Source organism: Xenopus laevis, chromosome 4L (assembly GCF_017654675.1).
Source record: "Xenopus laevis strain J_2021 chromosome 4L, Xenopus_laevis_v10.1, whole genome shotgun sequence".
NCBI lineage: Eukaryota > Metazoa > Chordata > Amphibia > Anura > Pipidae > Xenopus > Xenopus laevis.
Genome location: NC_054377.1, coordinates 13,062,956 through 13,077,735, shown reverse-complemented (window position 1 = coordinate 13,077,735; position 14,780 = coordinate 13,062,956). Strand labels below are relative to the sequence as shown.

General features: G+C 39.8%; 1 protein-coding gene across 1 annotated transcript in view; it reads left to right on the top strand.

Annotated features, from left to right (window-relative positions):
- The window catches only part of kiaa1549l.L (KIAA1549-like L homeolog), a 94,406-nt gene that overhangs the window by 27,595 nt on the left and 52,031 nt on the right, over positions 1–14,780 (top strand). The window contains exons 2-6 of the mRNA XM_041589910.1: positions 1,339–1,638; positions 4,702–5,256; positions 7,954–8,090; positions 8,263–8,476; positions 10,752–10,885. Coding sequence (XP_041445844.1) covers positions 1,339–1,638; positions 4,702–5,256; positions 7,954–8,090; positions 8,263–8,476; positions 10,752–10,885 — 1,340 coding nt within the window. The remainder of the gene's footprint in view (positions 1–1,338; positions 1,639–4,701; positions 5,257–7,953; positions 8,091–8,262; positions 8,477–10,751; positions 10,886–14,780) is intronic.

The window sequence follows — 14,780 nt, the reverse complement described above, 5'->3', positions numbered from 1 at the left end:
CTGTTCTCCAGAATTCTTGAGACCTGGGCTTTTCTGGAGAACAGATCTTTCCATAATTTGGATCTTCATACCTTAAAGGGATCGGAAAACATGTTTTTTTTCAAAACGCATCAGTTATTAGCAGCAGAATTCTGCACCATTTCTCAAAAGAGTGAACAGATTTTTTTATATTCAATTTTGAAATCTGACATGGGGGTAGACATTTTGTCAATTTCCCAGCTGCCCCTGGTCATGTGACTTGTGCCTGCACTTTAGGAGAGAAATGCTTTCTGGCAGGCTGCTGTTTTTCCTTCTCAATGTAACTGAATGTGTCTCAGTGGGACATGGGTTTTTACTATTCAGTGTTGTTCTTAGATCTACCAGGCAGCTGTTATCTTGTGTTAGGGAGCTGTTATCTGGTTACCTTCCCATTGTTCTTTTGTTTGGCTGCTGGGGGCAAAAGGGAGGGGGTTGATGTCACTCCAACTTGCAGTACAGCAGTAAAGAGTGATTGAAGTTTATCAGAGCACAAGTCACATGACTTGGGGCAGCTGGGAAATTGACAAAATGTCTAGCCCCATGTCAGATTTCAAAATTGAATATAAAAAAATCTGTTTGGTCTTTTGAGAAAAGGATTTCAGTGCAGAATTCTGCTGGAGCAGCACTATTAACTGATTCATTTTGAAAATTTAATGAAAATTTAAGTCTACTAGAAAATCACATAAACATTAAATAAACCCAACAGGCTGATTTTGCTTCCAATAAGGATTAATTATATCTTAGTTGGGATTAAGAACAAGCGACTGTTTTATTATTACAGAGAAAAAGGAAATCATTTTTAGAAATTTGGATTATTTGGGTAAAATAGAGTATATGGGAGATGGTCTTTCCGTAATTCGGAGCTTTCTGGATACTTGTATCTTAATTTATTGATAGTTACGATTTTCCAACCAAGAAATTCACTGTATTGTCCACAGCGTGACAAGGAGGTGACATATTGAAGTTATTACTTGTGTGCACTTGAGAATGACTAAGCAGGTAACTGGTTTTCAGGACTTGATAAAAGGAAGGGGGTTGTAAAGCCAACACATATCTTTAACTTTATATCTGGCCTAGCCAGAAAAATGTAGACTTAATGCTCAGTGTAGGAAGGATTGGCACATGAGAACTTGTCTCTGCATTTACTGCATCTCTTCACCATACTCTGTAGCCTTACGAAGGACTCCATTTATATTTCTGGTTGACCTCAGAATGGCTGTAGATGGGATTTAATGATGGGTCTGTGTGTTTTCTGCCTTTGTATACAATTAAGAAAAAGTGTATACAAATATTTATATATTTATTTTTTTTTAATTATAGATTTGACACAGCCACCAGACCAAAGTATGGCTCCGACGGAATCGCCCCCATGGACTTTACAAGGAACGAAGTCTTCCTTCACAGACAGTGGTGTTCTTGACACCATAGGAAAAGTGCTGGAGAATACCACCCTGTACAATATATTTTTATCGCTATCCAGCAAGAATACAAAGAACAATATCACCCCAGCCTCAGCTGTGCCGAAGAATGTGTCTATGCTAACGGGGGAATATAATTCTTCTATTGAACTGTCGACAATATCTTCATCTCAGTTTTCTGCTCAAGAAGACACTAACTCAGGTCAAAATAATACCAGCATATTAACCTATTTGTTCCCATCTTATTCATTGAGTCACACCCAGTCTTCTGTCTCATCCCACTCAATAGCACCTACTGTTTCAAAGGAAAATCCTGGTTCCAGTAATTTGGGTGATTTTTCTTCCTCATCGTTGTCATATTCATTGGCATCATTGTCAACTTCATTGTCATCATTTCCAGCTTCCAGTGGAGGCTTTTCTGATGATACAATATCTACCACTACTGTGCCTTATACACCAAACAGAGTAACTTTGGGAAGCACTACCAAAATGACCAACCCTAGGTCTTCTGCAACTAACAACCTTCTTCTTATGCAAAACACCAGCACTTTGGAGGCATTTGGAGGACATCTACTGTCTTCTGAAGAAACCACAACAGCACAGACTCCTTTATTAGTTGCTTCTGAAGGACTGCTCAAAGGAATCACAACCATATTCACGCAAGGAAATAGCAATATTCCAACTGGACCTTCCGGTGTCACCACTAATGTCTTACAAAGTTCCAGTGCAACTAAAATGCCAAACTCAGAGGTCTTGTCTTTATCTGCCGAAACTTCTTCTAACCAGCATTTTACGGTATCGGAAAGTTTGTCATCTACAATAAAAGACCAGGACACTAGACCAAATGAGAAGCCATTTGCTTTAACGACAACGGATGTTTCCTTGAATGCTAAAGATGATATCTTGTTGAAGTCCGTATCTACTGTTTCACAAAACACCAGTCATCTTGAATATGAACAGCCACCAACCTCTTCTTTAATTCTTCCTGGTTCAACGGTGCCTACTAATGACTTATTATCAAAGGGAACCAATGTAGCACATTATACAGAGGCGACCTTAACATTTTCTAAGGCGACAACAGAAATGAATATGAATAGGCCTTACACTGATTTATCACTCTCCTCTTGGTCTTCAACAACAAAAACCCATGTTTTATCTTCTAGCGATCATACTCCTACAGTGATTAATTCTCCAGATGAAAGCGCTCACATGGAATCTCCATCAACTGCTGTTTTTAGTAGTAACGCATTCACAACGATCAATAAAAATAACAACCCTGATTCCTCTAATGCAGTTTCTGATCCTCCAGCTTCCACCGGGTCTCACGAGACAAGTAGCCTGCATTCTCAGCAAACAGAGAAGGAGAGTAGGTCTACAACAAGCAATAAAACAGAACTTTCCACAGAATTTAAAATGGTATCTGATTCTGCACCTTCGACCAAAGGGGATAGAACAGAACAGTCGGCTAGCTTCTTAAATTCTTTCACCCCAGGAATAAGCCAAGCTTTGACAAGTCTTACTCATAACTCAGTATCATATCCATATTTAACTACTCTGGAAGTTATAAAAACATCTAAAACTGCATGGTCTTCTGCAGCCAGTCCATACATAAACTTGTCAGAAGAACAAAGTTCAACCTTAATATCAACTCAGACAGAACCAGCTAGAACATCAGACCTTCTAAACTTGACAGTTCCAACTTCTGGTATAACAGGTGGTTCAGAAGCACCATCAAAAGCTAGCTCAGATACATCACCACCTGCATTGCACTCATCTTCATCACTGACTTCTCAACAGTCTGCTTCAGATGCTTCACACATATCCGCAACCACAAGAGCCACTGTATCTTATGGTACACAAACTGTGATACAAACATATGACACACAAACCGACAACGTACAGAGTAGTCCTACAGATATCAGTTTTTACAGCAGTACTACAGTTCCCCATGGGAGTGAGGGGATTACATTGTCAAGATCAACACATAGTGATCAAACAACTACCTCAAACCTCCAACGGTCAGACAACACAACACCATATTTGGGTGACCTTAGTACCCCTGGTAACATAAGTACACATTCTAGCACAAGTGAAGTAACTTTTCAACATTCAACAAGCACTTTCCCAAACACGATCACCTCCAGTACAGTTATTGCTATAAAGACAGATATGTCAGATATTACACAATCTGCTGTATCTGAGATTTCTACTTTGTTATTTACATCTAGGGGAAATGGCGATAAAGATTCACATACCACCACAATCACACCTTATAGCAGTGAAGATAGTACAGCTTTCCAATCAACTCTTAAAGAGCAACTGCACACCTCCTCCACTATTTTACCGCTTAGTGAATTAACACCCCCCTTTAACCATACTACATATTTAGGTACATTGAAATCAGATATTCCTGAAGTTACCACAACAATACAAACAGCCAGTGCATCTCCTTTATGGGATGTGTCTACAGAGGTGGTTTCTTCTACCCATAGTACTTATACTGACATACAATCAGGAAGGTCTATGGTGTATCCTACTACAAAGAACTTGGAAACAAGTAATATCACAGTTCAGAGTCCAACGTCTATGGCTGACATGGAAAGTGACTCCATTACAACTATTATTACTGAAATATCAAGCCAATCCAATCACGTGCCAAGTAGTACTACCAGCAACCCATTATCCACATTGACCTCTGATTTGGCAAACATTACTGTGAATGCGAGTTCTACTGCCTCCGTTACTTCAGAATTTACAGGAAGCAAAGCTTTGATTTCTTCCACATCGGGTCAGTTTACTGATCATCCAAGTCCATCAACACCAACAAGCGTAAAAACCAGTGAGACAAGCAGTCCAAGTCCAACGAGCACTTACGACCTAGCTACAGAAAGCTCTCCCACCACTTCATCATTTTTTCAGACGATCACTCATCGAACAGAAGTTCCTTCTAAACAACCTACACCAACTGAAATGTCTTCTGCTTTAACATCCATTGGCACTCTTACACCTCAAGAGCATTCAAAATCTACTGCAATAGAGCATTCAGAGGTCTCTACAGTCTCACCAACACATGTTAGTACTTCTCCTGAGATTACTTTAGAAACAGGTCGTTCTACTGGAAGTTCCACTAATGGTGAAGCCTCTGTGACCACTTTTCACATCACAAACCATTTATCATCCAGCTCCATACGTTCAACCCACTCACCCCCCATACCATATACTCCTACAGTATTTCCAACAAACATTTCCAATTCTGTTTTTACAGTCCTCTCTACGGGATCTACTGGTGAATCATCAGCAGTTTCATTAACAGAAAATGTAACAAGGAGCTCAAGTTCTACATCAACCATTTCAACCACGCCAATGTCTTCAGTGCCCAAAACTCACAAGGTCTCCACAAGTAATATGTTCATCTCAACAACTCTGCAATCCACTGTACGCTCAGAGCCAAATACAACCACACTCACTACAACTGCGTTTCCTGAAACATCCTCAACCGCACAAAAAAGCATACATACTCCAACCTCTGTTTTAATTCCGACCAAGATATTAAATACAACAACGACGCCCCTCATCGCTACAACACATACGTCTGATACTGTGAAGACTGTGTCTCCAGCTTCTAATGCCACCAGTGTGACTATAACCAAACCAGCAACTGTACCAACCATTAAATCAGAATTAACATCTGCACCAACAACAACACAGTCAATGACTCCCAGTCCATCACTTACAAGTACAACATTTGAACCCAGCACTATTCCAACAACTCCTTTAGCTTTGGAGTGCAAATTGTCTCCTCGATCCATGCTAAAAACAGGTACGTTCTATCAATATAAGTGGAGAAGTAATAGGTATAATGTATAGGACATCTGCACAGGCCACCATCCTCAACTGCTCTATCAGATGCCCCCCCCACTTCTCCATACCTTTGACTTGACTTGATGCCTTCCATGTTTGATGGCTGATCACTAACCACGAGCATGTGCACTGATAGGTCAGATTTTGCTCTGCATGCTCCACCCTGGGGATGCTGGAGTACAATTGGGGAGTCTGAAAAGCAGTTGAAAAGGTGGCTTGTGTTGGCTGGGGTTGTGTACTTTGTAACAGGTTCTACTTTTCCTTTAAGGCAGAAGGTATTCTATGTTCATAGCTTTGCCTTAAAATGAAAGTCTTTAACCCCCACTTGAAGTTTTGAAATTGGGAATTAAGGTGAAGTTAAGAAAACCCAAAGAAGAAGTACCATCATCTACTGGTTCAAGATAACCAGTGCTATTATGGTATATTGGCCACACAACCCAATGAGGTCCCCGATCCTAGTTGTTAAACCAGGGAGTTATTACACTGGGGAGAACTGAGGAAGGATATGAAGAGGGTTAAGGCCAGACAGCCATTGTTTGTTTATGTAGAGAAGCACCTTTATAGCAGCTAGGGGAAAAAAATAAACTACAGGGGGAAAAAATATCTACTCACACCTTAATATTTCCATTAGATGCATTGATAGGGGAAAACGTTATGGCGGCACATTAACTGCAGGCACAATCCTACGGAGAGCAATTCTAGGGAAGAAAATGTTCTTTTTACTCTGCCATAAAACGAGTTTTAAACTATAACTGCCCATAAACCGTTCCCGCTGACAGCAAATAAAACTAAAAACACACAGAAATATAACTTTTAAAATTGTATCATAAAATACATCACCCAATAGCTGCGGGGACAGAAATTCTGTCAGTTTAGGCTTAATGACATTCTGCTTTGCTGCCCCAAAGCCAGTACTTGAGTGTCCAAAATAAGATTTTTGGGTTCAGGGATGAGGAGCGAGAATCACGCATTCAGTTCCTGAATCCTGCTTGGGTAACCTGATTGGTCACAAGTTATTTGGCCAATCAGTATGCTGATAGGCCAGGGAACTGTGCAGTTTCCACATGAAGTTTTTATTAGTTATTTATCTGTTTTTAGAAACTAAAAGCCATTCATTTTTGTGTAGAAGGGTATTTACTGTATATCAAAACTCATACATTGCCATAATACCTGATAGGTATACCTGTATGGGTTTTACTATATGACAAAAAATACGTGGACACTTGCAGTTCCAACATCTCATTCCAAAATCAAGGGTATTAATATGAAGTTGGTCTTCTCTTTGTTACTTAAACAGCTCCTAATTTTCTGGGAAGGTTTCCATTAGATGTTGAAACGTTGTTGTTGGTGGGATTTGCTTTGTAAATCCCACCAGGTGAGGTCTTCTTCCAATAGAACTCCTTAGTTCTCCCAGAGGCTAAACGATTGGATCATACTTTGGCCAAGCATTTTGGTGACCAATACCAGTAAAGATCTGCTTGTTTGGTGACCTCACGGAATGAACGTATCATATTAGTGCATGGCCAGCTTTATTGAGGTTTGACACACTGATGTTGATGGCTTGCTTCACAATCAACGTTCCAATTCATCCTAAAAATGTTCAGTTGGGTTGAGGTCAAGGCTCCCCGCAGGCCAGTCAGGTTCTCTCATCTTAACAAACCTATTTTATATGAAACTTGCTTTGGGTGTTAATGTGCCAAGAGTAGACATACAAAACTGTCAAGAATTTCATTGTACAGAGCAGGGCTAATGTTTGTTTTCATTGGAACCAGAAGTACTAGCCTAGTCATGGAAAAAAAACTTCATATTTATTCTCCTCCTCCACTAATCTTCCCAGATGGCATTATGCATTTAGGCAGGTAGTGTCCTCCTGGCATCTGCCAAGACCAGACTTGTATGTCAAACTGTCAGAAGCTGAGGTTCAATTAATTTGCTCAGAGAATGCATTTCCACTAGTGATGGGCGAATTTGTCCTTTTCACTTTGTGAATTTTGACGCCCACTGGTCCAATAGTTTCAAGCGTTACACCACTCTGGCCAAGGGCACGCGGTGATATTAGTCTGCTCACCCATCAAAACCCCATTCTGTTGATGAATAGACTTATCCAGATACTGCTGAAGATAAGTGATCCAGCTGAAGATAAGTCTTTTTAGTTGGACTGTCAAGATAGCGTTTGGCCAAAATTGTGTTTTGATACTTGACAAGTTGTGTATTTCAGTTATGTTGCGATGCCTCCAATAAACACAAAAGGGGTTATTTATTAAAGTCCAAATGCCAAAAACTTGAAAAAAATCAAGTTTTTTTTTACTATAGAATCCAAAGATTTAATGAAAAAAAACCTCAAATTTTACGAGATTTTTTATAGCCGGGGATGGAAAAAGTCAGAATCCAAACATCCAGCATTTTAGTCCGGCCAAAGTTGTTTATAAGTCAATAGGAGAGGCCATTATCCTATTTTGAAGTTTCTGTGGTCTGCGCTGAAATTAGCTTGAAAATCCAACTATTTCCGACTTTTCGGGCAAAGATCTGAAAAATTCGGGCTTTTCGGGAGTTTGTCCCCGATCCAACAATTAATTAATAAATAAGGTCGGACTTTTTTAGTTAAAAAAAAAAAAATTGACAAATAATCCCCAAAATGTAATATCTTCTTGTTCAGTTCTAACTCTGCCAGAATGGCTGCCAGACAAGGACATGGAGAACGTTGTACAGAACATGAAGGAAGTCCTTATGGATACTCTATATCAAGCTTTAAAGCTGCCCATTCAAGTACTTGTGAACCAGACTTCAATAACAGTAAGTTCTGCATATTATTTGTCTAGCAAATCAATGGTTTCTGGTTATTTCCCCTATAAGACTGATTTCTCCAAAGTAGAAATATAATTTTTGAATTAAATTCACAATGTTCCAGATGACATTTTGGAAATATCTTATGCACAAATCATTGATTTTTTTTTTTGCATTTCAGATAGCCACAGATCAGAAATTCAAGAATTTGTCTGTTGGATATTTTGTGCTGGTGAATATTTCGGTTTATATCCCTTCCACGATCACAGACATTATTGCGGCCAGTTCTAGTTACGTAGATAACTTGATGCGTCAGATACCGAATCTTCTCTCTGTGCCCGTCCCCTCTGCACCGTGGGATCCAGTGCCGGATTACATCTACAGGTTGAAGACAGGCAAGTGATTTATTATCTTATGTATCTGCCCAGAGCTTAATTTCAGGGGAAACAAGTAGAAGTGACTGCTCTGTGTGACTTGTGTGACTTGGCTTTTACTATTGAGTGTTGTTCTTAGATGTACCAGGCAGCTGTTATCTTGTGTTAGGGAGCTGTTATCTGGTTACCTTCCCATTGTTCTTTTGTTTGGCTGCTGGGGAGGGGAAGGGTGGGGGGTAATATCACTCCAACTTGCAGTACAGCAGTAAAGAGTGACTGAAATTTATCAGAGCACAAGTCACATGACTGGGGGCAGATGGGAAACTGACAATATGTCTAGCCTTAAAAATTGAATATAAAAAAATCTGTTTGCTCTTTTGAAAAATGGATTTCGGTGCAGAATTCAGCTGGAGCAGCACTATTAACTGATGCGTTTTGAAAAAAACATGTTTTCCCATGACAGTATCCCTTTAAAGATCGTGAGGCCCCTCAGTGCAGTAGTTGTAATTAATAAGTTGAACAAGAGGTGACAGTTGGTCAAGATTGCAAAACAGTTACCCTTTATATCATTGTTATAGTGCTCCTTATAGGGTTGCCACCTTTTATAAAAAAAATTTACCGACTGCCAGGGGGTGGGGCCTCAAAGGGGGTCGGACGTGACGTCAAAAGGGGCGGGATGTGATGTCAAAAAGGGCGGGACCGAGAAGAGGCAAAAGAAAATGTAAATTTACAGGGGATTGGGGGGGCCGAGGGGGTCTTTTTAAGGGTATTACAAATTTATCGGCAGTTACATTGCCGGTAAATTTATAATACCGGCCCCGGCCTTGGCAGGTATTTTACAGGATAGGCCGGTAAAATACCGGCCAGGTGGCAACCCTAGCTCCTTACCAACCCAACATGGTGTACCATCCTTATTTATAAACCCGCACCCTCTGATATCAGTTGAGAGGGCAGAGAAGGGCAGACATGAGAATATAAATAAGCAACTGCCATTAGAATGAGAAGGGATCAAAAGGAGCTGACGTTGTAGGTGAGGTGGGGTCAAGGACAAAGTTCAGCCCATGACCGTCCACAACCTGCTGGAACAGTAGTTGATAGACTACAGCTTCCAAAATAATCGTAAAACAAGAGTCCTCCAGTATGATATCAAGATAAATGAGGCTGGAGTTTATAGTCTATGCCCCTTGCAAAACACTCAATTATTACCTTTATTTGTACTTCCCTTTGAAAGTAGAACTTTGCTTCTTTGAGCGTAGCCGCCATGTTGGATCTACTGATGCCTCTTTCCTTCCCAGCACTGTGTTTTCTGTGTATACTCCTCTAATATCACCGCTTCCCAGGCTCACTAGAGAGGACAATCCCTGCCGACTTTGGACATCTTCTGGTCAATAACAACAATAACCAAGCTAGAGTAGGGGAGAACTTAAAACTGGTGGAAGTGACATAGAAATACAGTTTTTTGCTGGACAAATTTTAACCTGACCAGTAAAAAGTTATAGTGATTTTAAAAGAAATGTTCGGACACAGGGGTTAATGTCTGCTCCAGTTCTGTATCCCATAGCAACCAGGCAGCTGGTTGCTATAGGTTACTAGACCTGCAGGCACATGGCACCTCTTATTACGTTATGCTGAAATATCTCTGCAGGAAGAACGTGCTGCGTTGAATATCATTTAACGGCTCCTTATGTTCATTAATGATCACTTTCATTGAGGGATATAAAACAATATATGGTACAGGTATGGGATCCGTTATCCAGAAAGCTCTTAAATTTTTTTTAAAAAATGATTTCCTTTTTCTCTGTAATAATAAAACAGTAGCTTGTACTCGATCCCAACTAAGATATAATTAATCCTTATTGGAAGCAAAACCAGCCAATTGGGTTTATTTAATGTTTATATGATTTTCTAGTAGACTTAAGGTATGAAGTTCTAAATTATGGAAAGATACGTTATCCGGAAAACCCCATGTCCCCAGTGCCGGATTTCATTTGTGGGCGTGCCTAGGCCGCGCGGTCCGACCAGACGGCCGCGCGGTCCTAGCGCCCGCCTTTCCAGCGCGCCGGCGGAAAAACGCCAGCGCAGCTGGTGTAGTTGAACGGGGACGCGAACGTCCCCATAATGCGGCTGGGCGGCATGCCGCCCCTATTTTTTTGCTGCCCTAGGCCCGGGCCTATGCGGCCTTGCCGCAAATCCGGGCCTGCATGTCCCAAGCATTCTGGATAACAGGTCCTATACCTGCAGTATGATTAGATATCAGTGGCAAGGAAAAAAAATGTACTCATGGTGTCATTGGCAGTTCTGAAGTTAATGGCGACGGCAGGGAACATCTACACGTGCAGTTATGTGCAGAGCATGGAGCAGAGGCTGCGGGTTGCATATGACAAGGCAGAAGTGCTAACAACCTACAGGAGCAGCAACCTCACAGTTCAGGTACAGTAGGTTATACTTGTAATTCTGAATCACTGCCAGGCACCCTAATACCCCTTCAATGTGTCTATAAGAACTGCAAGCAAACGTGAGATTTCAAATGAGGGCCAACAAATGCTCTGTAAGGCTACAAATGTATTGTTATTTCTACTTTTTATTACACATTTTTCTATTCAGTCCCTCTCCTATTTATATTCTAGTCTCTTATTCAAATCAATGCATGGTTGCTAGGGTCATTTGGACCCTAACGACCAGATTATGGAAATTGCAAACCAGAGAGCTGCTGAATAAAAAGATAAAAATAAAATAAAAAATAACTAAAAAAAAACAAATAATAAAAACTGAAAACCAATTGCAAATTGTCTCAGAATATCACTCTCTGCATCATACTAAGGGGCCAATTCACTAAGCTCGAGCGAAGGATTCGAAGTAAAAAAACTTCGAATTTCTAGGTGTTTTTTGGGCTACTTCGACCATCGTATGGGCTACTTCGACCTTCGACTTCGAATAGAAGGATTCGAACTAAAAATCGTCCGACTATTCGACTATTCGATAGTTGAAGTACTGTCTCTTTAAGAAAAAACTTCGACCCCCTAGTTTGCCACCTAAAACCTACCGAACTCAATGTTAGCCTATGGGGAAGGTCCCCATAGGCTTGCCTAATTTTTTTTGGTTGAAGGATAATCGATCAAACTATTTGCGCTAAAATCCTTCGACTTCGATATTCGAAGGATTTTAATTCCCAGTCGAATATCGAGGGTTAATTAACCCTCGATATTCGACCCTTGGTGAATTTGCCCCTAACAGTTAATTTAAAGGTGAACAATCCCTAATTTAGTGGCAGATTTATCAAGGGTCCAAGTGAAAATTCGAAATAAAAAAATTTGAATTTCGAGCTATTTTTGTGTACTTTGAAATTTATCATGTACTGTCTCTTTAAAGCTTCACCTTCGACCATTCGCCATCCACAACCTGCCGAATTGCTGCTAGAACTAAAATGCTTCTAAACGGATTTGATCAAATTCGATTCTAACGATTGAATACAGCCTATTCACCTGCAGCTAAAAAACTTTGATTTTTGTAATAAATTTCAAATTTAGAAGTTATGGGAGTTCAAAAAAACTTTCATTACTTTGAAATTCAACCCTTGATAAATCTGCCACTTATTGTTTCGTGACGTGGGGAAAGTCTACATTAGGGGGTTTATTTATCAAAAAATATCCAACCAAATTCCCCTTATTTATGAATACATTTTTGTGAAAATTTCCTGTGCGGGGAAAAAACTCGAACTCGAAAATTTGAATCGTACCAATTTTTCAGATTTGACGCCGGAGAACTCAAATTTTTTAGTATTTTTGCCCAAAAACCACAAAATCTTCTAATTATTGCACAAAACCCAGCACAGATCAGGATATCTTCGGAAACTTCTCCCATTGACTTCTACATGAACTCGAAATGGACTTTTAACACCCTCGGGGGTTTAATAAATTCTGACAAATTCCAGGTTTTTTCGCACTATAAATTCGGATTTTATAGTAAAAAAAATCTAAATTTTCAAGTTTTTGGCATTCAGACTGTAATAAACAGCCCCCTAGGGGTGGCATGCAGAAATAAATACCGTATATACTCGAGTATAAGCCGAGTTTTTCAGCATCCAAAATGTGCTGAAAAAAGTCTACCTCGCCTTATACTCGAGTCAGTGGGCAGTAGCTCGGATTGCAGTCACGCCTGCCAAATTTATTGGCTCATCTCTAGGAATGACCATGAAATGGGACAAATGTTAAAAGCAAGAAGCCCACTGATACCTGAGCCCACCAGGAGTTTTCCTGGTATTCGGATGGGCCAGTCAAATAAAATCAAGAGCAAAAAAAATAATTGTTTCTTATTAAGGAATGAAAATGCCTTTTCGTGAACAACAACAAATAATTGTGATTAAAAGAAGAAACCAGATTTGCTATGAAAGGCATCACTGTGCCCTCGTATGGCCGTTTCCATGCTGGGGCGTTGTGAGCGTTTGCCAAATATTTCCGGTGCCATGAAATAAAAGGCAATGCAAAACGGTGGGGGATTTTGGCAGTGATTTGCCCGTGCTGTGGCGGCACCTGTTTGCTTCTGGGAAGTGATTTGTGATCAAAACTTGTCCTTCATAGAATAAATCAGCACCGCACGGCACAGCATACCCACAATGCACTGCAGCATTTTTTTTTTTATTAGGGATGCACCAAATCCAGGAGTCGGTTCTGGATTCTGCCTTTTTCAGCAGGATTCAGATTCGGACGAATTCTTCTGCCCGGCCGAACAGAACCCAAATGCAAATTAGGGGAGGGGAGGGAAATCGCGTGACTTTGTCACAAAACAAATAAGTAAAAAATGTTTTCCCCTTCCCACCCCTAATTTGCCAATGCAAATTAGGATTCGGTTCGTTATTCGGCCGAATCTTTCGTGAAGGATACAGGGGTTCGGCCGAATCCGAAATACTGGATTCGGTGCATCCCTATTTTTTATTAAAAAAAAATAATTACCACCTTCCTATAACTGATAATGGATCATCTCTGTATCACTTTTAGAAAATCCTGCCATAATTATCCCACTAACCCAGCAGTACTTCTAGGTCCAACAGTACCTTGATGGTAACTAAGCTGCACAAAACTATCCCACTAGGTTTATATTATGGGTATACAAATTTCAGAAAGATCTCTTATCTGGAAAACCCCAAGCATTCTGCATAATTGGTCCTCTACTTGTATTTAGGTTAAACCTACCCTCCATTGCTTTGTATCCCCCTAGTGGGGCAGCAGATCAACTAAACTTAAAGGGGTGGTTCACCTTTAAGTTAACTTTTAGTATGTTATAGAATGGCGAATTCTAAGCCACTTTTTAATTGGTCTTTTTTTTTTTATAGTTTTTGAATTATTTGCCTTCTTCTTCTTCTGACGCCATCTAAAAATCAAATACTCTGTAAGACTACAAATGTATTTTTTATTGTTACTTTTTATTACTCATCTTTCTATTCAGGCCTCTGCTATTCCTATTCCAGTCTCTTATTCAAATCAGTGCATGGTTGCTAGGGTAATTTGGACCCTAGCAACTAGATTGCTGAAATTGGAAACTGGAGAGCTGCTGAATAAAAAAATATTTGAGCAGTTTACGGGGCAGATTTACATATGGTCGAATATCGAGAGTTAATTAACCCTCGATATTCGACTGCCGAATGTAAATCCTTCGACTTTGAATATCGAAAAGTTGAAGGATTTACCGTAAATAGTTTGATCGAACGATTAAATCCTTAGAATCGTTCAATTCGAAGGATTTTAATCCATCGATCGAACGATTTTAATTCGACCAAAAAATGTTAGAAAGCCTATGGGGACCTTCTCCATAGGCTAACATTTGTGCTCGGTAGGTTTTAGCTGGCGAAGTAGGGGGTCGAAGTTTTTTTTAAAGAGACAGTACTTTGATTATCGAATGGTCAAATATTTGAACGATTTTTAGTTCGAATCGTTCGAATCGAAGTCGAAGGTCGAAGTAGCCAATTTGATGGTCGAAGTAGCCAAAAAAAACATTTGAAATTTTTTTTATTCTATTCCTTCACTCGAACTAAGTAAATGGGCCCCTAAATGTCTTCCTCATATAGAACCAATGATTTTTGGGTCATAAATCTGTTTCTCCAGGATAATTCCTTGAGGTTAAGAAACACTGATATTGAATCTAATGGTCCTCTATTATATATATATAACATGGCACAATGTTCAGTTGATATAAAACACAGTACAAGGGTTACTGTACTATTAATATATTATTTATAGAGAATACAGCAAAATATAGAATTCATACTTTATATACTGTACACAATTTCATTTGTTGTTACAAAAGGGGCGACAGAATAACCAAGAAAGAC